Source organism: Mizuhopecten yessoensis, unplaced genomic scaffold (genome assembly GCF_002113885.1).
Source record: "Mizuhopecten yessoensis strain PY_sf001 unplaced genomic scaffold, ASM211388v2 scaffold10981, whole genome shotgun sequence".
NCBI lineage: Eukaryota > Metazoa > Mollusca > Bivalvia > Pectinida > Pectinidae > Mizuhopecten > Mizuhopecten yessoensis.
Genome location: NW_018408818.1, coordinates 27,678 through 50,955, shown reverse-complemented (window position 1 = coordinate 50,955; position 23,278 = coordinate 27,678). Strand labels below are relative to the sequence as shown.

At 35.4% G+C, this 23,278-nt stretch overlaps 1 protein-coding gene across 1 annotated transcript in view; it reads right to left on the bottom strand.

The window, feature by feature from the left end:
• LOC110464295 (nuclear RNA export factor 1-like) overlaps positions 1 to 23,278 on the bottom strand; it is a 48,194-nt gene that overhangs the window by 4,770 nt on the left and 20,146 nt on the right. Inside the window, exons 3-22 of the mRNA XM_021519432.1 lie at positions 23,156 to 23,267; positions 22,748 to 22,812; positions 22,364 to 22,446; positions 21,807 to 21,890; positions 21,060 to 21,164; positions 20,815 to 20,886; positions 19,789 to 19,858; positions 16,637 to 16,725; positions 15,649 to 15,756; positions 15,245 to 15,354; positions 10,372 to 10,408; positions 9,170 to 9,238; positions 7,295 to 7,411; positions 6,148 to 6,194; positions 5,138 to 5,202; positions 4,613 to 4,728; positions 3,825 to 3,867; positions 3,358 to 3,430; positions 2,413 to 2,470; positions 1,837 to 2,000 (exon numbers count right to left, since the gene is read on the bottom strand). Of these exons, the coding sequence (XP_021375107.1) occupies positions 1,837 to 2,000; positions 2,413 to 2,470; positions 3,358 to 3,430; positions 3,825 to 3,867; positions 4,613 to 4,728; positions 5,138 to 5,202; positions 6,148 to 6,194; positions 7,295 to 7,411; positions 9,170 to 9,238; positions 10,372 to 10,408; positions 15,245 to 15,354; positions 15,649 to 15,756; positions 16,637 to 16,725; positions 19,789 to 19,858; positions 20,815 to 20,886; positions 21,060 to 21,164; positions 21,807 to 21,890; positions 22,364 to 22,446; positions 22,748 to 22,812; positions 23,156 to 23,267 (1,687 nt within the window). The remainder of the gene's footprint in view (positions 1 to 1,836; positions 2,001 to 2,412; positions 2,471 to 3,357; positions 3,431 to 3,824; positions 3,868 to 4,612; positions 4,729 to 5,137; positions 5,203 to 6,147; positions 6,195 to 7,294; positions 7,412 to 9,169; positions 9,239 to 10,371; positions 10,409 to 15,244; positions 15,355 to 15,648; positions 15,757 to 16,636; positions 16,726 to 19,788; positions 19,859 to 20,814; positions 20,887 to 21,059; positions 21,165 to 21,806; positions 21,891 to 22,363; positions 22,447 to 22,747; positions 22,813 to 23,155; positions 23,268 to 23,278) is intronic.

Below are 23,278 nucleotides of genomic sequence, written 5' to 3'. Positions count from 1 at the left end.
TTCCCTATATAAACTATAGTAAAGTTTACCCCCTCCCCAGGGGGAAACGTGAGACCCCAGGGTCATGAAATTCACAATTTTGGTAAAGCACCTTAAGACCCTTCCATCTATGAAGAGTATTTGATTCTACTATATCTGGGTCTTGAGAAGAAGATTTTTGAAATTTTAGTAAATTTTACCCTTTTTGGCCCTGTCCCTCAGGCCCCTGGGGGCTTGGGACTAAACCGGCCACTAATTTTGTTGACCTTTGTCCATGGAAGGTCCCTGCAAAATTTCATTGAAATTGGTTCAGGGGTTTTGGAGAAGAAGTCGAAAAGGTTAATTGTTTACGGGTGCACGACGGACGACGACGGACAAAAGGCGATCGCAATATAGGTCACTTGAGACTTTGTCTCAGGTGACCTAAAAACTAGCTCGGTAGGTTCATCACAGAATGATAAGTATGTCACAGAACAATAATAGAACACTATTAAAGACACAAATATGTTTCCTAGTTTATAAATGAATTCTGATGAGAATTTATATTAAACAAGAGGCCCAGAGGGCCTGTATCGCTCACCTGTTTCTTTTGTTACATGCAACTGACATATAGGTAACTTTAGACCGTTTGGTAACTAGAACACAAGACATTTTAACATCTCTTAAACGGTTCTGACGGTTCTGAAGATACTGTTGTTTGAAACTTAAAATTTTAATTTTAAAGCTTTCAACCCAAGTTGACATTTGAATCCCGATATGCACTTAAAGTTGATCTTTGACCTCATTACTGTAATGAAGAAAACAATTCACACAGCTGGTCTACATAACAAACCTAAGTATCTTGACTAGTCCAAATGGTTCTTAGGATATTGTTGTTTGAAGTTTTTAACATATTTGACCCCTGTGACCTTGAAAGTAGATCAAGGTAATTTTAATGAGGAAACTTTATAGCACTCCATCCTAGGTACCTACTGGCTAAATATCATGACCCTGGGCCTAATGGAACTTGAGAAGGAGATTGTTAAAGCTTTTAACCAAATTTGACATTTGACCCCCGACTAGCATTTATAGTTGACCTTTGACCTCATAATTGTAACTAGAAAAATATTCGAACTGCTGGTCTACATAACATACCCAAGTATTATGACTCTAGTTCAAATGGTTCTTAGGATATTGTTGTTTGAAATTTTTAACATATTTGACCCCTGTGACCTTCAAAGCAGGTCTAGGTCTTTTTAATGAGGAAACTTTATAGCACCACATCCCAGGTACTTACTGGCCAAATATCATGACCCTGGGCCTTATGGAACTTGAGAAGAAGACTGTTAAAGCTTTTAACCAAAGTTGACATTTGACCCCCGACTAGCATTTATAGCTGACCTTTGACCTCATAACTGTAACTGAAAAAAAAATGCACTGCTGGTTTACATAAAATACCCAAGTATCATAACTCTAGTTCATATGGTTCTTAGGATATTGTTGTTTGAAATGTTTAACATATTTGACCGCTGTGACCTTGAAAGTAGGTCAAGGTCATTTTAATGAGGAAACTTTATAGCACTCCATCCCAGGTACCTACTGACCAAATATCATGACCCTAGGTCCTACAGTTCTTCTTCAGAAGTCGTTCAAAAGAAAAAGTTGACGGACGAACGACGGACGCCGCAGTACGGCATAAGCTCACATGGCCCTTCGGGCCAGGTGAGCCAATAAATACCAATATGAGTAAATTCCTGGATAATAAGAAGTTAGACTTGGTGAAAAATTTAAGATTAATTCAAATTATATGATATGGATTTTGGTGGTGTATGACAAGAACTGACAGAATATGAAGTCGTATCATGATTGTTCACTTACTTGGCTGAAAAATCCAAATTCATCTGTGACTGTGCAGAAAAGGTCTGGACCATCTGTTGCTGCTCAGGGGTAAGGCTAGGCCCTGCCTGGTGAAAGGGGGCAGCAGGAGTCGTGTCAGGCACAGGACTCGATGAGGGAGTCGGGGCGGGGTTCTTGAAGGCGGCCTGAAAATCATTTATGAAACCATTTCTGAATCTCTCACCTGCTATATATCATTACCCCTTATTTACTTATCTTTTTGTAACCATTAAAGGCAGGAATTATGACATATACCATCTTGAATGAAAATTGATGAAATGAAATGAATTATGACAAGACACCTACTCTTCATTAGATTAACATGGTCAATGGTCAAAATCTAGAATTGGGTAGCTTCTGCTTGTATACTTAACATTCTCCTGATGTTGCTGAGAAAATACTCCAAAAGCTTCCTCATGAGTTCCCTTGTTTCACATAAGAAAATATCATACACATAGAACTATTGATTGGCACTATTTCTTGAAGATCTCTTTCCGTCTAATCTAGATAGAATCATTATACTAGAGGACAGTTTGTTGGCAGCTTGTAACAACTTACCTGTGCTTGGCTGGGGGAAGCATTTGTCACCATCAACATGTCATTCGCGATCACCATACTGTCAAGGAAGACAAATAATGTATGAAGCATTTCCATGACAATTTTTTAGCTCACCTGGCCCAAAGGGCCAAGTGAGCTTATGGCATGGTGCGGCGTCCGGCGGCTGTCCGGCGTCAACTTTTTACTTTTAACAACTTCTTCTCAATAACCAAGAGGCCCAGGCTGATGATATTTGGCCAGTAGCATGCTGGGATGAAGGGCTACCAAGTTTGTTCAAATGAATGACCTTGACCCACTTCCAATGTCACAGGGGCCAAATGTCTTAAAATCTTCAAACGACTTCTTCTCAATAACCAAAAGGCCCAGAGTACTGATATTGGGCCTGTAGCATGCTGGGATGAAGGGCTTCCTAGTTTGTTCGAATGAATGACCTTGACCAACTTTCAACTTAATGTCCTTGTTCGACATTCAAGGTCACAGGCGTCATATGTTTAAATCTTTTAATAGGTTCTTCTGAATCAAACACTGATATTCTGCCTGTAGCTGTTATTTAGTCCACTATTAAGATTACAAGTGTGAGATTAATACCAGGTGAGTGATGCAGGCCCATTGGGCCTCTTGTCCTATTTCAAGATAATTTTAGAGAAAGAAGCAAAACTTTTCCATGAAAACTACAGAAACACTTCACTAGTTTTTACTAAATTAAGGATTTAAAATAATCTTCATTGATTGCAATGAATAATGATCTGCTCTAAATTAATAACTTGTCAACACGATTTGGTCTTATGTCAATCTGGATATGAAAGTGTTTTTCAGTGCTAAACTTTGCTCATACCAGAGTCTAAAAATGTTGGATAATCCTTGGTTCTGAACATTCAATGACAAACATTAGGTAATAAACAAGACCCTCCTGTTTACTGCTAAGTAAATTAAAATCTCACTTACCCCTGACCTCTGGGGAGGGCTATAAACCGTCGACTGAACGCCCTCACAGGCTGTCGATCAGAGCGTTCCTCAGCTACAACATCAACCAAATCAATCTTATCAATCTTAGTTATCTAACTAAAAAGTGTGTCACAGATAAACTTTCAATAGGAATTTGAAAGAAAACATTAAGTATATATTTAATAGTAGGTCCCTTCATTTGTACATCAACAACCAGATGTTAAATCTTTAAAATGATACATTACCAAGAAATTCACTTTGTAACACCTGAATTCTTTTTTAATATTCATATTAAAGCAAACAATGAACATATGTGTGAATTTAATCTGTTGAATGAAAATAATAAGCTGATTTCATTTTACCTCACTTAAGGAAAGACAAATTAAAATCAACGAATTAGCAGATATTCAATTCTGATTTTGTTCATCCTTTGAGTTTCATTCTTGAACAACACATCATTCACTTACATTCCTTGAATACCCCTGTCACTGTGAAGCTGAGGAGGGTTTGCTGAAAACACAATATATTTTTTTTCAGTTACTTTGTAATTTCAATAATAAATAACTAGATAATTTATTTTCCTTAGGGCTATTCCATCATTTATTGTATGGACGAGGCACCGGTATTAATACATTATGGGTTATGGGGATACAACCTAGCTTCCTTTCCTTATATTAAATAACTTTTATTATTTTATGGGTGGTGGGATCTCTAAAACAGTGTCTCCCACCCCTCCCCTATAGTTAATTTTGGAACAGCCCTTACACTGATTTTAAGAACTGACAGCAAACTGGAAGCCAATATGGAAATGTGGTTATTCTTAACAGAAAATAACCCCTCTTGAAAATGATATGTTATGAGTTTAAATCACGCTTGTAGATAAAATATTGTTTCAGTTGGAATCTAGTCCATAGAATATAATGCAAGTATATGTATGATAACACTTTGACACAGTAAAGTATTGCAAAAAGATACCCCTTTTTCTCAAAGTCTGACTTAAACCTGCAGTTCAAAACAAATTTTGTGCTTGAAAACATATGAACTGTAAGTAAATCAATCACATATACCTGTATATGGCTCAAAACTTTCTCACAATCTTTAGGCAAGAAATTCACAAATACCTCTGTAATTTTTAGATGATTAAATTTTTTGAAAAAAGGCATTGGACAAATGGGATAAAGGCTGGCCAAAAGGTTGCAGTGTTGCCCCACCAGGTAAGATCTGGACCTGGCAAGCCTACATTGTTTAAACTTACAGAGGCATGGTCAACATCCACCACAAACGAGTTGTAGTCATGTGTAGTCTTTGGTAGCAGGCACAGCTTAGATACGACGTTCAGTTTTCCTCGCATCAATACTCGTTGCTTCTGACCTGGAGAAAATGGAAGTATACATTGTACCAAAGTTAAGCTTTTTTGAAAATATTGCATTAAAGTATTATTCACAGGCCAATCAAAATATATATTTTCACATGAATTTAAAAAGAGAGTAGAATTTGATTAAAAATCTCATGAATATTGATTTCAAATGATGTGTACCTGTTTTTGATTACTTAACGAGAAAAAACGGGTTTTGAAGAAAAAGTGTGAAAAATGAGAGTTCATGAAAACTAACTTTATTTACAGGTTCAGACACAATCACACAATAGACTGATATTGTTATTCCACTTGATTAGAAATTTGGTTCATTATTAAATCACATAGGCAATAGCAACTTCAACAAATCATTCTGCTCAATTAATTTCTGTCTCAAAGATTCATTAAAACTCAGCACTTTCTTACTTGGGTCTCGTGATTTCCGCAGCAAATTTCTGCTTTCAGGAAAGTATATCTGCAAACCTGCTTGCCTGTTACAAAAGAAAGTCATGTAATAAGAATGGAATAGATTGTTTTACTGGTGAAAATATAGGTTATTAGGACATTTTTGTTACTAGTTACTTCATATTGTAATGTCGTTATATACTCGATTAAAACACCGTGGTTTTATCAGTCTCTGCAATCATACAAATATGTAAGGTTTACAGGATGACGACAATATGTATACCCGAATGCAACCACCCAGTCAAATTAATTTGTTTTGGTTAAAACAGCTGAAAATTTAAACAGGACCGCACGCACCATGGTTGAAATACTAGATGAACATTATGTAAAATGAAATAAACAGATTTCATTTTAGCTTGTTTTCCAATAATATTTGTGCTATTAGACTTTTGTCATAAGTTTTAAAATTTGTGCTATTAGACTTTTCTTATAACATTTGTGCTATTAGACTTTTCTTATAATATTTGTGCTATTAGACTTTTCTAATAACATTTGTGCTATTAAACTTTTCTTATAATATTTGTGCTATTATACTTTTCTTATAATATTTGTGCTATTAGATTTTTCTTTTAACATTTGTGCTATAAGACTTTTCTTATGATATTTGTGCTATTAGACTTTTCTTATAACATTTGTGCTATTGGACTTTTGTTATAATATTTGTGCTATTAAACTTTCTTATAACATTTGTGCTATTAAACTTTTCTTATAATATTTGTGCTATTAGACTTTTCTTATATTATTTGTGCTATTAGACTTTTGTTATAATATTTGTGCTATTAGACTTTTGTTATTATATTTGTGCTATTAGACTTTTGTTATAATATTTGTGCTATTAAGACTTTTTTTTATTATATTTGTGCTATTAGACTTTTGTTATTTGTATAAATTGAGCCAGAAAAACCAGTGGTCTATCACAATAAGTTACAACAGTTGGTAAGTATAGCACTTTTAAGTCTTAATTTACTCACCAGTGGTCTGTAGAATTATTTTTGGAAGCTGACAAGGAAAAGATGGCCTGAAAAAATAAATATTATACCTTTACAAAAGACATCTGTAGAATATGCTAAAAATATGAAACAATTAAATCCTTTCTTAAGTTGGGAGTAAGTTTTCAATTTGTTCAAAATAAACAACTCTTAACTCACAACAAAAGTTGTTATAAACAAAATAAAAACTTCATTGTCATCTTAGTCAACGTGATGATTCCAAGGTAGTTTACCTTTATAGATTTTAAAACAGGATACATCAGGAAGTTGGACTTTTTATGTTTACAATGACTTAACTATAATTAACGAGGAGCCCAATGGGCCTGCATCGCTCACCTGGTATTAATTTCACACTTGTAATCTTAAAAGTGGACTTAAATACAGCAACAGGCAGAATATCAGCGTTTGATTCAGAAGAACCTATTAAAAGATTTAAACACATGACACCTGTGACCTTGAATGTCGAACAAGGACATAAGGTTGAAAGTGGGTCAAGAACATTCATTTGAGCAAACTTGGTAGCCCTTCATCCCAGCATGCTACGGGCCCACTATCAGTACCCTGGGCCTTTTGGTTATTGAGGTGAAGTCGTTTGAAGATTTTAAGATATCTCACCCCAGTGACCTTGAAAATTGGTCAAGGTCATACATTTTAATAAACTTTGTAGCCCTTCATCCCAGCATGCTACACGCACACTATCAGTACCCTGGGCCTTTCGGTTATTGAGGAGAAGTCGTTTGAAGATTTTAAGACATCTGACCCCTGTGACCTTGGAAGTGGGTCAAGGTCATTCATCTGAACAAAATTGGTAGCCCTTCATCCCAGCATGCTACATGCCAAATATCATCACCCTGGGCCTCTTGGTTATTGAGAAGAAGTTGTTTAAAGTAAAAAGTTGACGCCAGACAGACGGATGACGGCTGCCGCACCATGCCATATGCTTGGCCCTTCAGGCCAGGTGAGCTAATAATGAAGTTGGACTGTATTCAATACATTTTAATACCCTGGCATAACATTATTTTCTATTGAGATAAAAGAATTCATTTGATATTTCTAATGTTACATTCTTTAATCCAGCTTAAAATGTGTCAGTTCAAAATGGTCACGGTGCTCTTCTCAATTAACTTACCTCTTCCTGGTAGGCAGCTGTTAATGACTGACGATTGTCAGAGTCATATATCGTAAAAAACTCCTTTAGGAATTTCACCAAAATGTCCTGGATCTCTGTATTCAAGAAAAAGCTTCCCTGCACAGCAAGAAGTAAAAGTACAGTTAGCAAAATGTATATGAATCATTGAATGTACGAATGCCTGGAGCCACCACTGACATAAAGTATCAAATATCATATATCATAATCCTGCTAAATTTTACAAAAGATCCAACATTTTCTTCGGACCAGGTGAGCTTATGCCATACCGCAGCGTTCGGCGTCCAGTGCCGTCAACTTTACACTACTAGTCATGAACCACTGAGCGGATTTTAACAAAATTTGGTGTGGAGCATCCTTGGGTGAAGAAGAACTAATTTTGTATAAATGGTGGGTCTGGCCCCCCAGGGGCCTGAGGGGCAGGGCCAAATAGAGGAAATATAGCAAATTCTTCTTTAAAATCATTCTTCTTCTGTAGAAATGAAAGGATTTGTTTCATATTTGGTCAGAAGCATCCTTGGGGGAAGGGGAAGAAAGTTTATATAAATGGTTGGTCTGGCTCCCCAGGGGCCTGATGGGCGGCGCCCAATAGGGGAAACACAGCAAATTATTCTTTAAAATCCATCTTCTTCTGTAGGAATGAAAGGATTTAGTCCATATTTGGTCGAAGCATCCTTGGGGGAAGGGGAACAAAGTTTGTATAAATCGTGGGTCTGGCCCTCCTGGGGGCTGAGGAGTGGGGCCCAATAGGGGAAATATAGCAAATTCTTGAAAACCTTCTTCTGTAGGAATGAAAGGATTTGGTCCATACTTGGTGTGGAGCACCCTTGGGTAGTGGGGAACCAATTCTGTATAAACCATGGGTCTGGCTCCCCAGGGGCCTGATGGGCGGAGCCCAGTAGAGGAAACATAGCAAATTATTCTTTAAAATTCTTCTTCTTCTGTAAGAATGAAAGGATTTGGTCCATATTTAGTGTGGAGCACCCTTGAGTAGTGGGGATCCAATTTTTTATGAACCATGGGTCTGGCTCCCCAGGGGCCTGATGGGCGGAGCCCAATAGGGGAAACATAGCAAATTATTCTTTAAAATCCTTATTCTTCTGTAGGAATGAAAGGATTTGGTCCATATTTGGTGTGGAACACCCTTGGGTAAAGGGGAACCAATTTTGTATAAATGGTGGGTGTGGCCCCCCTGGGACCTGAGGGGTGGGGCCAAATAGGGGAAATAGACATAAATCTCACAGATGCGGGGCCCAATAGGGAATATAGAGGTAAAACCTTTAAAATCCTCTTCTACCATAGGGATTACAGGATTTTATCCTAATTTAGTCTGGAGCGTCCTTGGGGCAAAGGGACTCAATTTTGTATTAGCAGTAGGTGTGGTCTCCGAGGGGGGCAGAAGGGCGGGGCCCAATAGGAGAAATAGAGGTAAAACCTTTAAATCCTTCTCTGATTTTATCCTTATTTAGTGTGGAGCATCCTTGGGTGACGGTGACTCAATTTTGTATAATTGGTGGGTATGACCCCGTAGGGGCATAGAGGTGGGGCTCTGTTTGAAGTTTGTTCTTTATATCTCAAGTACTGGATGGATCTTTCTGAAATTTCATATGTACTTACAGCACCTACCATGGAGTGCTATATCTTTACTTCATACCAATTACTTTAATTATATTCAGGTGAGCGATATAGGCCCTCTGGGCCTCTTGTTTTCAAAGTGCATTTAGATTATCATAAATTACTACACATGCAAGGCAGATTAATAGATTTATAATATTCATCAATCTTCAGTCAAATCGATATCCTGAACTGAATATATGATATACATCAAGCAATTACATAATACAATGTCGCACTTACTTTAGTGACAGGTAAATCTGTACTTGTCTCAAGGTCAAAGGTTATCGGGGGTGGAAGGTCATGTCCATCCTATTAAAATGACAATTCAAGTATGTTAATAATCCCTCAAGATAAGTGTCAAATACATATCCAGTACTGGGAGTACCAATGCTGAATTGCCACCCAAACTATTCATAATAATTTGCAATCATCTAGTAATACCATGTATCATCATTCTATCAACAAGAGTACCGCGGGGCGGAACAATATACGCCCGTCGAATGCCATAAAGTGTTATATACTTTCTTACATTGAAATAAGATCTGCATCATTCTAAGAGTGGTTAGCTGACATGTTATAAAAAATCTCCGGATAAAAAATCAAATACTGAAATGAACAAAAGGCAATAACTTTTGCAAAAATTGTTGAATCAAAGTTCTTTTAAGTGAAACACAACTTCATATCATAATGATAATGTATACCAAGTTTCAAAGAGATCCGTTGAAAAATGTAGGAGGAAATTGCCGGACAAAAATCAAATACTGAAATGAACAAATGGCAATAACTTTTTCAAAAATTGTTGAATCCAAATTCTGTTAAGGGAGACACAACTTCATATCATGATTATGTTTCAAAGAAAAATGTAGGAGGAGATTGATGGACAAACAAAAGTTGATGCCGTACGGATGGACGGATGAACCCATACCATAATACTCCTGTCAAATTTGACGGCCGTATAAAAAGATATCAAAGATTTTTATTACTAGAAGTATCTTAAAACAATGAACAATTCACTATCATTTAAATCATTTAATCTTAATAGGAGCTTCTTTTTACAACTAAAATATTTGTAAGTCAATTTGCAGTACATTGACAGTGTTTTAAAGTGGAACAAGCACTTTGTCTACATCTTAATGCATTTAACATTTTCAGAGTAAATGTTGATACATGTCTTAACATAAAAGCATTTTCAAGGTCCACTAAAAAACACCATCATACCACTAAGTCCATCCTCATTTCACAAACAACTTCGTTAGAATTGTTTGGAATGTAATAAACAAACTCATCTTGTGTCCCTAAAACTGAAAACCATCGCAATATGTTATAAATAGTTATTTATTTTAATCATTGCTTTGACTAGCGGAGCTCAAGAAAATTTTACCAAAATCACAAAACAAGATCCTACTCAACTGGATATATTACAGAAAAGATTAAACTCTTACCAACTTCATAACCTTTGGAAATTTCTTCCGTACAGCACTGCAACATAAAATCTATCGGTATAATGGACAAATGTATTCTCTTTGATGGACAAAGCAATCAATTGTGGGGAAAAATACCTTGTTTTGCAACTGGGTTTTTTCTTTTGTCAAAACAAAACAAGTGAAGAGCTAACTCAGGGCTTTCAGAAGACCCTTGAGAATATGTTTTTGACTCCCTATGGAAATGTTTGACCCATAAGAATTCAGGGAAAGGTTTATTTGATTTCTGAAATTGATAAAATTCAAGGGTAAACTGAAAACCCTGATAAAAAGTTCAGAAGTTAAAAGTTTCAGATATTTGAATAAAGAGTTTTGTATATGTAAACCTAATGAGAATACGGAGTCTGTACAGTACTTGTCTCCAGATCAACAAATGCCGAATTTCATCATGCAAAACCCTTGTGACATTTTGAAGATGAAACTAAACCCATTACGAAACACTGGTCCAGTTTAGGAGACAAAATTGATTAATGCGAACGTTTTATCTTTTAGGAGCCAAAAGAGATGGAGTTTTTCTATTTGCTAACTGCATTCAGTTTATTTCTACTTTTGGACAATTCCAAAAAGTATTTCTGTAATTATACTTGAATATACCATCAAACGTTACAAAGAAATACTTCACACATAATAAAATTCACATAATATCTGTACAAGGCAACAGTCAAGAAAGGCCACTAGCAGGTTATAAGGTCTAACTAGGTAAGCCATGTTCAATGTTTACTTTCAATCTGACCGAGTTTGTATTCATTTTTGGATGTAAAATAAAAATTGACCTTAACCCTTTCACCACTGTAGACTATAATGGACTCGTCCAGATTAATGCATGGTAGAATCTACTTTAAGTTACAGAGGGGTGAAAGGTTTAATAATCCTTTTGCACTGTAAGTGTTGTGTCACATTTGAATCCATCCAAACATGATATTATTATTAAGGAAAATTATTTTAATTAAGCCAAACCTGAAACCAAACCTGAATGCTGGACAGCCCTTATATTTGTGGAGATTTCATTTCTGCTATATTCACAGTCAGAAAAAATACAGAAAAAAATGAATGTGTTGCCTTTCTAATATAGAAGAAGTTGGGAACACATGTCATAATTATCTGTGTAGCATGAAATTTAAACCACAGAAATTTGTTCCAGAAATAAAACTCTGAAAGTTTGAACTTTTCAAATCAAAGGCAATACAGTATTTGTTGAAACCTCTAGAGATAAACCTCTACAAGTTACCATCTAGGGGTAAACATCTTGATGCTGACAGCTAGCGATAAACCTCCACAAGTTACCATCTAGAGGTAAACATCTTGATGAAATGTTTTAGTGAACAAGATATGATTACACAAAACAAGGGAGGCACACATCTTTTATTTTTTTGTGGGAAAGGGTTTGTGAAAATGATGTTAGATTTTTTCAGTGTATTTCTATTTTTATCATTCTATGACAAGACAAACTTTTTTAATTTGCTAGTATTTTCACTGGAAATACCTATTTATAACTCTCTAATAACTTGCTGGAAATGCCTAGTTGTATCGATAGGCTATATCAAGAAGAAGGAAGGCAGCCAAGGATGACCATCCAACATAATATAGCAGAGAAACCAAGACAAATAGGGCTAGATATAGTAAACTTATCACAGGGATAGATACAGTAAACTTTACTAAGTATCAGTGCAACAAAGAAGCTGGACATCAGATTGTGCCACATGAGAAAGAGACCACAAGAGATTAGCATATTAAAGATTTTCTGAAAATGGAAATTGAAATTGCAAACAAGGGTTTTTGAAAACATGAATTTTGAATAATCAATAGGAAATGTATATGGACTATTTAAAATGAGTTTGTTCAACAGTGACAAAAAAACATATTGTGTGGTACCAAGGTATATCTACAGTGTGTTATACATCACTGTTTCTGAGAAGTTTGCTCTCTGGAGGGTTCATTATCGACAGCAGTAAATCCAAGCAGTTTTCAGTTTGAATTATTTCTTCCTGATCTAATACTGAAGCCTGATATTTCTGTAAAGGGGATCCTAAGGAGTTAAAGCTATATGTGTGTGATTAAACTATTGATGATTGACCAATCTGGCCCCTATCACTATAACCAGGTCTAACTAACTAATGACTGATATTGAGAGATTCCTAAAACACTAATCACAGATCCAATAGAATATCATCTACCTACAGGAAACATAACAATCTAGACAATACTGGTTCAAGAGCAATACACTGCTCAGTAACAAAAGGCAAAACAGTCTCCTAAATAGTCTATGATGAAGGAAAAGCAGACGTCTATAAGTGTAATGTACTGCTAACTCCTAAGAGAAAGAGTGCTTAAGTACTGGGTCAGGAACTCTGAATAGCTCTGCCATGTAGCCATGGTTTTCATGGTCAACATATGGCCAAACTGCTGCTGTGAAGCCGAGTGCCAGCTGCCCCTGTCCTAGGTTGCCTCCCTTTGGAAGATCTTACCCGTCATCGGCAACAGACCTGTGTCACAAGGCACCTCCATTCTCACAAGAGCCTTCTCATTAAAGGGAGATAACTCCTTGCTGAGGGATCACCAAGCTGGAGAATACTAGTAGTACAAGCACAACAATTCATACATGTTAAATCTAAGAACAAATATGAATAAATGAATAAAACATCATTTTAGAACACTATGTTTACTTCGATTTGAATATAAGAAAGATAAGCAGAGAATCTGATGTAAACATTCTGTCTTGACTGTCAAATTTCAGTAGTAAGAATGTTCACTTCTGTTTTTCTGAGATATATCACTACATTAGATATCTCTGGCAATTGTAGTATGTCTACAATATTCTCCAACTTGATACACACTCAAAACACACCGTTCTTCAGCTTTATATTTGTTTCAATATAAATATAAAACCTTACTGTTTTTTTCATAGTGAAGTTTTTACCAACTTGTTTTTACCAAAATAAGTCAATTGTAAATGTGTGGTACCTGTGATGTAACACATTCATTTTTTTTGTTTTCTTGAAAGAAGATATTATTTGATACTTATCATTTACCAACAGTGTAGTAGTTCTTTCAGTTGAAATTGTTTCATAATTTTCAATCACCCAAATCAGTCAAATAAATACATTTCCTTTTGATTAAACAAAATATCTGATGAATAAGGGGCAGTTTGAACAGATTAGTAATAGGTGGCAGAGGAATGATTTTAAAGAAAATGATCTTTTTTAGAGATTAAACACAAATTTCTATAGCTCAACTGTCTGTTACTATAGCTGGTAAAGGTAACTTTAAAAATATTCAAGAGTTTTGCATACACAAAGACTTTCGACAGGCAGAACACACTACTGTGGTGTAAAGAAGGCCACGGTGACCTCTGTCAGGCATAGATAATAGATTATATAAAACAGTATAGATCAAAATATATCCATGTTATTGCTAGCAAGAAAAGACAACAGTTATTAGACAACTGTTCAGAGTGCAAAAGAAATTAAACCATAATTGCAAGGAAAGGCAACTGATCAAAAGAAATAACAATTTTAATCAAGTGGAATGACAACCATATTTGTAAAAGTAATTGAAAAGAAAGGCAACTGATGTCGCAAGGAATGACAATGGATGCTGCAAGAAATGCCAGAAAAATGACAATGTAGAATTAGCACATATTTTATCCTGATCAAAGCTGATGTCATATTGATTTAAGAATATGCTATACGCATGGGGCCTAAATGAAAATGAAACCATATGAAAGATATCAATATTATGGCTGTGATATAATAAACACTTTATCATGTGCCTCCATTGTTTAGATAATGTTTGAAATGTAACCAATGTAATCTTTTAAATAAATCTATTAAAAATTCTGGTTTGCAAAAGTAACTGCATTTGATCTTACTTTTTTTAAACCAAAATTTCAAATCCTCATTATAATCTAAACACAGCTCTCCTTTTTCCACTCTAATTGAAAATGTTGATCGACTTGAACGAATAAGGTCTCCACTCCAATCAGATTTGATTTCAAAGCAGTGTGATTGAATCAGAAAGATATTCTCACAACATACAGCCATGTAGGTAAGTCTATCACCCCCTCCCTTGGTAATAGCAAATACTTAACTCTTACCCTGCACAGATATTTACATGCATCTTTGCTTGTTCATTTACATCAAACAAATTCAACTTGATACTTTTGGCATTTCCTCCACATAGTTTGACATGAATATGGTTTCATCTACAGAATACCTATAGTTGTGCATGTGTTCACACGATACCAGACAATAATGACTGTTTAAAGAAAACACGATCTAAAACCAACTTTAACATAATTTGCATTTTAACTACACAGAATTTTTTAAATCTTGTATATTTATAAACTCATATATTTCAATCTGTAATATTTCAATCCTTGTCAACACATGACAACAATTTGGTTTAGTGCCTCACAAATGTAGAACTCTTCATGTATTTGCAAAATATTGAATCAGTGGCAGAGAACAGCTTAATTAAGCATGCATGTAGAAAATGATATATACCAATTAAAACTTCAATTTCTTACCAGATTTATGCTTTGCTAAGAACAAGTATACTAAAATTATCATTAATTTCTCTGGTTTGGTAACTGTATTAGTGGGGATTCTTTAAATACATCTACTTCTATGCAGTGGCAATTCCTTCCCACCTTTGACCATCAAATTTAATCTACATCACCTACATCTTGCATCGGTCAGTGCAAGCTCTGACCATCCATAACTATCCGCGCCAGGAGCTACGCCACCTGACCACACTACCTTACCAACAGCCTCCAGAGACCAAGCATGCCCCGGTCAAGCGAGCCCCGGTCATCAGTGTCTGGGTCAGCTATTACCTAACATATGCAGCTTGGTCTTCAAACTTATCACAGAGCTCATTCCCGTCCAGCACCAGCTCCACGACTTTCCAATCTTTGATTTTGTCCAGTTCATCCAGATAGCGCACCTGTAGGTATAAAGGTAAATTATGCTGTAACTGTGTGCATATATATATACATGCTATACAAATGACATGCAGATATTTAATATATAAAGTCTGGGTTTTTTTCTTACCAATGCAATATTTACCCATGCATATAGATCAATTTTACTGTATTGCAAAAGAAAATGATACCAAATGAGCCATTTCCATTGGATTTTAAACCAAGAGATAAAACAGTAGCATGTGACTCCATAAACTGTAAATAGTAATTTAATCAAATGAACTTGTTTTTGATGAGACAACAAAATATTTCCTTACACTATTCTTGCCAAGGTTGACTCTGACAATATTTGGACAAATCTTTGTCAATTTCGCCAGATGTTCCAATGATATCAGTCGATTATTGCTGACATCAATTCCCTCCAACTGAAAACATACAATGAAATTTAAAAGTCAGTGAATTATTATAGCCTATACTGTAGTTTTCATATGTTCTATTTATTACATTTTTAAAGCATAAAACATGAAAAATGTAATGCATTAAAAAAGGGCAGGAATCAGAAGCATAATTATTAGCGCCATATGCTAATGACGTCTCGCTTGACAACAAGGCTGCGTGCCATTTTGAATGGGATTCTCAACGCAATTTCGATATTTTCTGCTATTTTCTGGTATGGTTGCTTATAAAAATGTCATTACTGGTATATATATGTAAATACTTAAGTTTGTGTACCAAAAATTTACCAAAACAACCACTTATTCTACCGTCGCTTCATTTGATTCTGAACAAAATATTGTTGCCTTTGAATGCAGCGAATAGAAGATACCGTTATGATTGGTCAATACTAAAAAGTGGTTTTTTCACAGTGTGAAAGATATCAGTTTTATCAAGTTGATAGAATCTGATATTTCACTGGCAAAGTAATAAATAGTTATAGCACATTTTTATATTTGATGCTGACATCGAGATAAATAATAAGGGGTATTCCTGTCCTGGGTCTCAGGTTTTGCTTGTCAACTTTCAGATTTTTTGGAGCTTGGAATGTCTTACATCAATCCTGCACAATAACCATTTGGTAGCCTTTGTCAGGTATGTATCTATGAACCTGAACAGTTGTCATTTTCGAACTTTAAATATAAAGCTAGCAGCTTGTCAGTACATGTTGTAGCATATAGTCAGTGATTTAGTTACACAGGTGCCTTTAATTATACACCTACGGATATCTATATGTGTGTCAGGATACAGCAAGGTGTTTTAGAAATAAACATTGTCATTGCTAAATTTTCCAAGACTAACAGCTCTTACCTCTGGAATATTCTCTTCTATAATTGTGACCACTTGTGTCATAACATTCTGTCGACTGAGGGGCAGGTGTAAATTTTCCTGAGACATTTCTGAAAAAGAAACCCAACAACATATATCACAATCCATACAACACGAAAGCTTCATCACAATGTATTCATAACTCAACAAAATATATCACAATCTATACAACACGAAAGCTTCATCACAATGTATTCACAACCCAACAACATATATCACAATCCAAACAACACGAAAGCTTCATCACAATGTATTCACAACTCAACAACATATACCACAATCCATACAACACGAAAGCTTCATCACAGTGTATTCACAACTCAACAACATATATCACAATCCATACAACACGAAAACTTCATCACAATGTATTCACAACTCATTAACATATATCATCATAACATTCTGTCGACTGAGGGGCAGGTGTAAAGTTTCCTGAGACATTTCTGAAAAAGAAACCCAACAACATATATCACAATCTATACAACACGAAAGCTTCATCACAATCTATTCACAACCCAACAACATATATCACAATCCAAACAACACGAAAGCTTCATCACAATGTATTCATAACTCATCAAAATATATCACAATCTATACAACACGAAAGCTTCATCACAATGTATGCACAACCCAACAACATATATCACAATCCATACAACACTAAAGCTTCATCACAATGTATTCATAACTCAACAAAATATATCACAATCTACACAACACGAAAGCTTCATCACAATGTATTCACAACTCAACAACATATCTCACAATCCATACAACACGAAAGCTTCATCATAATGTATTCACAACAATCCATACAACACGAAAGCTTCATCACAGTGTATTCACAACTCAACAACATATATCACAATCCATACAACACGTAAGCTTCATCACAATGTATTCACAACTCATTAACATATATCATCATAACATTCTGTCGACTGAGGGGCAGGTGTAAATTTTCCTGAGACATTTCTGAAAAAGAAGCCCAACAACATATATCACAATCCATACAACACTAAAGCTTCATCACAATGTATTCATAACTCAACAAAATATATCACAATCTATACAACTCGAAAGCTTCATCACAATGTATTCACAACTCAACAACATAAATCACAATCCCTACAACACGAAAGCTTCATCAACAATGTATTCATAACTCAACAAAATATATCACAATCTACACAACACGAAAGCTTCATCACAATGTATTCACAACTCAACAACATAAATCACAATCCCTACAACACGAAAGCTTCATCATAATGTATTCACAACAATCCATACAACACGAAAGCTTCATCACAGTGTATTCACAACTCAACAACATATATCACAATCCATACAACGCGAAAGCTTCATCACACTGTATTCACAACTCATTAACATATATCACAATCCATACAACACGAAAACTTCATCACAATGTATTCACAACTCATTAACATATATCACAATCCATACAACACGAAAGCTCCATCATAATGTATTCACAACCCAACAACATATATCACAATCCAAACAACACGAAAGCTTCATCACAATGTATTCACAACTCAACAACATAAATCACAATCCCTACAACACGAAAGCTTCATCACAATGTATTCACAACTCAACAACATAAATCACAATCCCTACAACACGAAAGCTTCATCAACAATGTATTCATAACTCAACAAAATATATCACAACCTATACAACACGAAAGCTTCATCACAATGTATGCACAACCCAACAACATATATCACAATCCATACAACACTAAAGCTTCATCACAATGTATTCATAACTCAACAAAATATATCACAATCTATACAACTCGAAAGCTTCATCACAATGTATTCACAACTCAACAACATATACCACAATCCATACAATACAAAAGCTTCATCATAATGTATTCACAACTCAACAACATATACCACAATCCATACAACACGAAAGCTTCATCACAATGTATTCACAACTCAACAGCATATATCACAATCCATACCACACGAAAGCTTCATCGGGGGGTATTCACAACTCAACACCATATATCACAATCCCTTCAACACGAAAGATTCATCATAATGTATTCACAACAATCCATACAACACGAAAGTTTCATCACAATGTATTCACAACTGAACAACATATATCACAACCCATACAATACAAAAGCTCCATCATAATGTATTCACAACCCAACGACATATATCACAATCCATACCACACGAAAGCTTCATCGGGGGGTATTCACAACTCAACACCATATATCACAATCCCTACAACACGAAAGCTTCATCAAAATGTATTCACAACTCAACAACATATATCACAATCCATACCACACGAAAGCTTCATCACAATGTATTCACAACTCAACAACACTTCACCACAATACAATTCAAAGTTTTGTCATTGCCCTGTCGTGTATCATGTGGTTCAGTCTTAAGGTCCCAAAACTTAACACCATACACCAAGAATGATTTGCAAACATTGCATGTATGGACTACTGATTTTAAGGCACAAACTGATGCATTATTACGGTATATGTGGACATGTCAGGGACATTTAAGACTTCATTTAATCCTGACATTTAGGACTTCATTTAGTCCTGACATTTAGGACTTCATTTAGTCCTATCATTTAGGACTTCATTTAGTCCTGAAGTTAAGAAGATGTGATTCTGACAAACATAAGAACTGATGTGACATTTATTATCTACTGATGTCACAGATTTTGTTTATCTTAATCTACTGGTTACAGATGATAAATATTATAATGTTCCATATATAGTTACAATCTTTTATAATCCAGAAGACACATTTTATCACTTGAACATTGACCTCTAATTTCAACCATAGCCCTAGCAAAAGGGTCTTTAACTCATTCACCCCTGAAGACACATTTGAACTCCTCCAATTCAAAGAGTGGAATAATTCATTATGAAATTTCAGGGTTGAATGAGTTAATAGTGAACAAAGTGCATCATCTTGTGGTGACAATGTGTTCCGTCACAAAGGTATATTTCATATTTTGTCAATGAAAATTGTAAAACACTTTTGGAAAGATTTGTTCCTGAAATAATTTCCATCACAGAAAATGTTTGTAATTTGGTGGTATTAATACATTACCGGAGTCCTGGTACAGGTTACTGAGGTCCAACAGCTTAGCACTGGAGTCATATCTCCGACTCATGGCCGCCTGGTAACATAAACAGATAGTTATAATAATGTAGATATATCTTATAGTTTTCACAATATAACAATTGAATCTTTCAACACTTAAATATTTATTTAAGATTTGTTAATATTCTTAGCAACACACATGGATGTGAATACTTATGCTGGTATATTTAAAAAAAAATTACATTAACAATTTACTTTTTTCCAAAAACTGTCTTGACATCTGTGAATGTGTTTTTGCTGCTCAATCCCCTCTACGATGAACGTAACCTATTACAGACACGTTGTTGCACATTTTGAGCATACATGTAGCTACAGCCAGTATAGCTACAGCTACAGCTACAGCCAGTATAGCTACAGCCAGTAGAGCTACAGCTACAGCCAGTATAGCTATAGCCAGAATAGCTACAGCTACAGCCAGTATAGCTACAGCCAGTATAGCTCCAGCTACAGCCAGTATAGCTACAGCTAAAGCCAGTATAGCTACAGCCAGTATAGCTACAGCCAGTATAGCTCCAGCTACAGCCAGTATAGCTACAGCTAAAGCCAGTATAGCTACAGCCAGTATAGCTACAGCCAATATAGCTACAGCTACAGCCAGTATAGCTACAGCCAGTATAGCTCCAGCTACAGCCAGTATAGCTACAGCTAAAGCCAGTATAGCTACAGCCAGTATAGCTACAGCAACAGCCAGTATAGCTACAGCCAGTATAGCTATAGCTACAGCCAGTATAGCTACAGCTACAGCCAATATAGCTACAGCCAGTATAGCTACAGCTACAGCCAGTATAGCTACATGCTGAAATTGCTGGTTCTACATGTCAACAACTGATTCACTAGCTCACTATAGACAGTGGAAACTAATTGTGGGTAAAGAGCTATCATCATTTTTTTTCGCCTTTTTAAATTTACATTAACATGTTAATTTCTCTCGTTCTGATAAATAAAGTTTTTAAAATATACACAACTTTGTACCTTTAGTTTTTCTACTGTGCCTTTGTCAATGTAGTTAGTTGGAGGAGACGAAGGCTTCACAATAATAATCATCTGTAAACAACAACAAATATGTTCACAATTTTCAACAAAAAAAGACTTATAGGGCCTGCATTTTGAATGCTTCATAATTAACAACTGCTCCAATGAGAAAATGTTACAATAACATCACAATTAGGAATAAAATATAATACCTATACTACTAACGTTCAATAAAATATATCTACCTTGAATCCATTTGGCAGTGTGTGTCTTTGACTCTGAGCACGGACTGCATCAGCTGCATCCTTGTCTTGTATATGGAATACTGCGCTGTCTTGTTCGAAGTGGAACTAGAATATAACAAAAGGACTTTACTATTGCATTATGACATCGACTTTTGCACACATCGCTCAATTTCATAATATTTTCTACCTGTTTCAAACATTAGCACAAACATCAGTTACCATCAATACATTTTCCATGTGCTAGTCACTGACATTTAGCTTACATGAACTACACTGTAGGCTAGAGTGTGACCTCCATTGGGAATGACAGATCCTGATTTACTAAATGTCAGCGAATTTCATTCTGTGATCAATGTGGAGAGCGACCTCCATCAGGAATGAGAGATCCTGACTTCCCAGTGGTCAGAGACTTTCTTCCAACAAATGATCCTGAAGTTCAGCTCCATCTCTAATGGGGTTTGAACATTTACCTGGTATTTCATTTCTTACAGAATTCATACACTTAATTTATACATAGAGACATTATGACGATTTTTTTTTTTTTAACATCATTAAGATAAGCATGATTGTTTTTTAGAAAACTTGTTTAAATGCACTCATGTTGACACATACTTTCAGATGATCTATATTTACTCCACCAAGTAAAGCTTGCAATTGTTATACAACACTTAATGGTGTTTATATCAGGTTATTCTAAACAGACCATTAAGACTTGACTACACAGTCCAGTATAAAACTGATACTTACATTTTGCGGGAGAAATGGAGTATGTATGTTTTCATTAATCAACTGAAGTAGCACTGATTTTCCAGACTTCTTTCCTTTTGGTATCTGTGGAAGACAATCCCAGACTATTATTAAATGTTACACCTTTATATTCTTCATTTCTCAATATCTTTCGTCCTACAATTTTACCTTTAATTTGCCTATTTTCAGAGCAATACAAAAACCTACAAGAGAACATTTATTTTTGAGTAGTAAGTAAATCAAATCAGAGTAAGATGGTGGTCAATGACAACACTTAATTAGCTGTTATATACCTAGAGACATCATGACTCATTTAAAAACGATGCAGATGTAATGTGATTATTTGCATTTGGTTTGATTCACTATACCTTTCCTTTCTTATTTTCTGGTATGTCATGATTTGACCATAAGTGTATGCCATTTCAGGATAAGCTTCAGTGTCCACACTTTCAAACAAATCAGTGATAGAAACAATTTTCTACATATATAGGGGTTTTGATCCACACTTTGATCCAATAAGTCAAGGATCTATAAATCTTAGTCTGTATTGTACATACCGTAACTTTGTACCACTGGGGCCCATTGTTATAAAATCTTCCGCCACCACTAGAATATCCACCACTTCCTCGCCGACTGTCTCCTGAAACAACCATATCAGTTAACCATGAAATGCACTCAATTACTTATTAGCTTGTAACTTAAATGTTTCATACATTGCATGCATTCAAGTCAAGGTTACTCATTTGAACCAAGTTGACAGCTCTTCATTACAGCATGCTATTGGCCAAATATTACAACCACTGGGGCCAAGTCCTATTAATTAATAAGAAGTTGCTTGAAAAAGAAAATTGACAATGAAAGGACATACAAAAGATGCAACAGCATGCATAGGCTCACTTGGCCCTTAACAACAAAATCGGTTTACCAATAAATGTTATTACCTCGGCTTGAATAATCTCCCCTTGCATTTCTGGAGCCACGTCGATCTGGTCGACCATATGGAGAGCTGAAAATGGATGTAAAATCATAACTGTGTCGTCTTACTTAATACAAGCTTCTGACTTTTGCTTGTATTCAAAATTAATATAATTTCTATTGTTTTGTGGGATTTTTGGTTTTAATCAGCTTTATATAATCAGGAATCTTCTTTAAAAACAGGGTGTACTGGCCATAGGTCAGTGGTTTTTCGTCAAAACTGCAGCTTTCCTTCACCACAAAAACCTGGCACGTCCTTAAATGACCATAGCTGTTGAAAGGACGTAAAACACAAGCAAACCAAATCAAATCTTTAAAAATATTCTTGATAAAATAAAGCTTATTAAAATAAAGACTTAATTTTAATTACTCACAATCTTGAAGACCCTGACCCATCATTGTCCATATCACAGTCTCCTTCGTCGTCTAGTCTGTCCCGAGGACCTGCACCTCCTCCTTTGTAATTGCCACGTGAACTTCCTCTGCCTGGAATATAT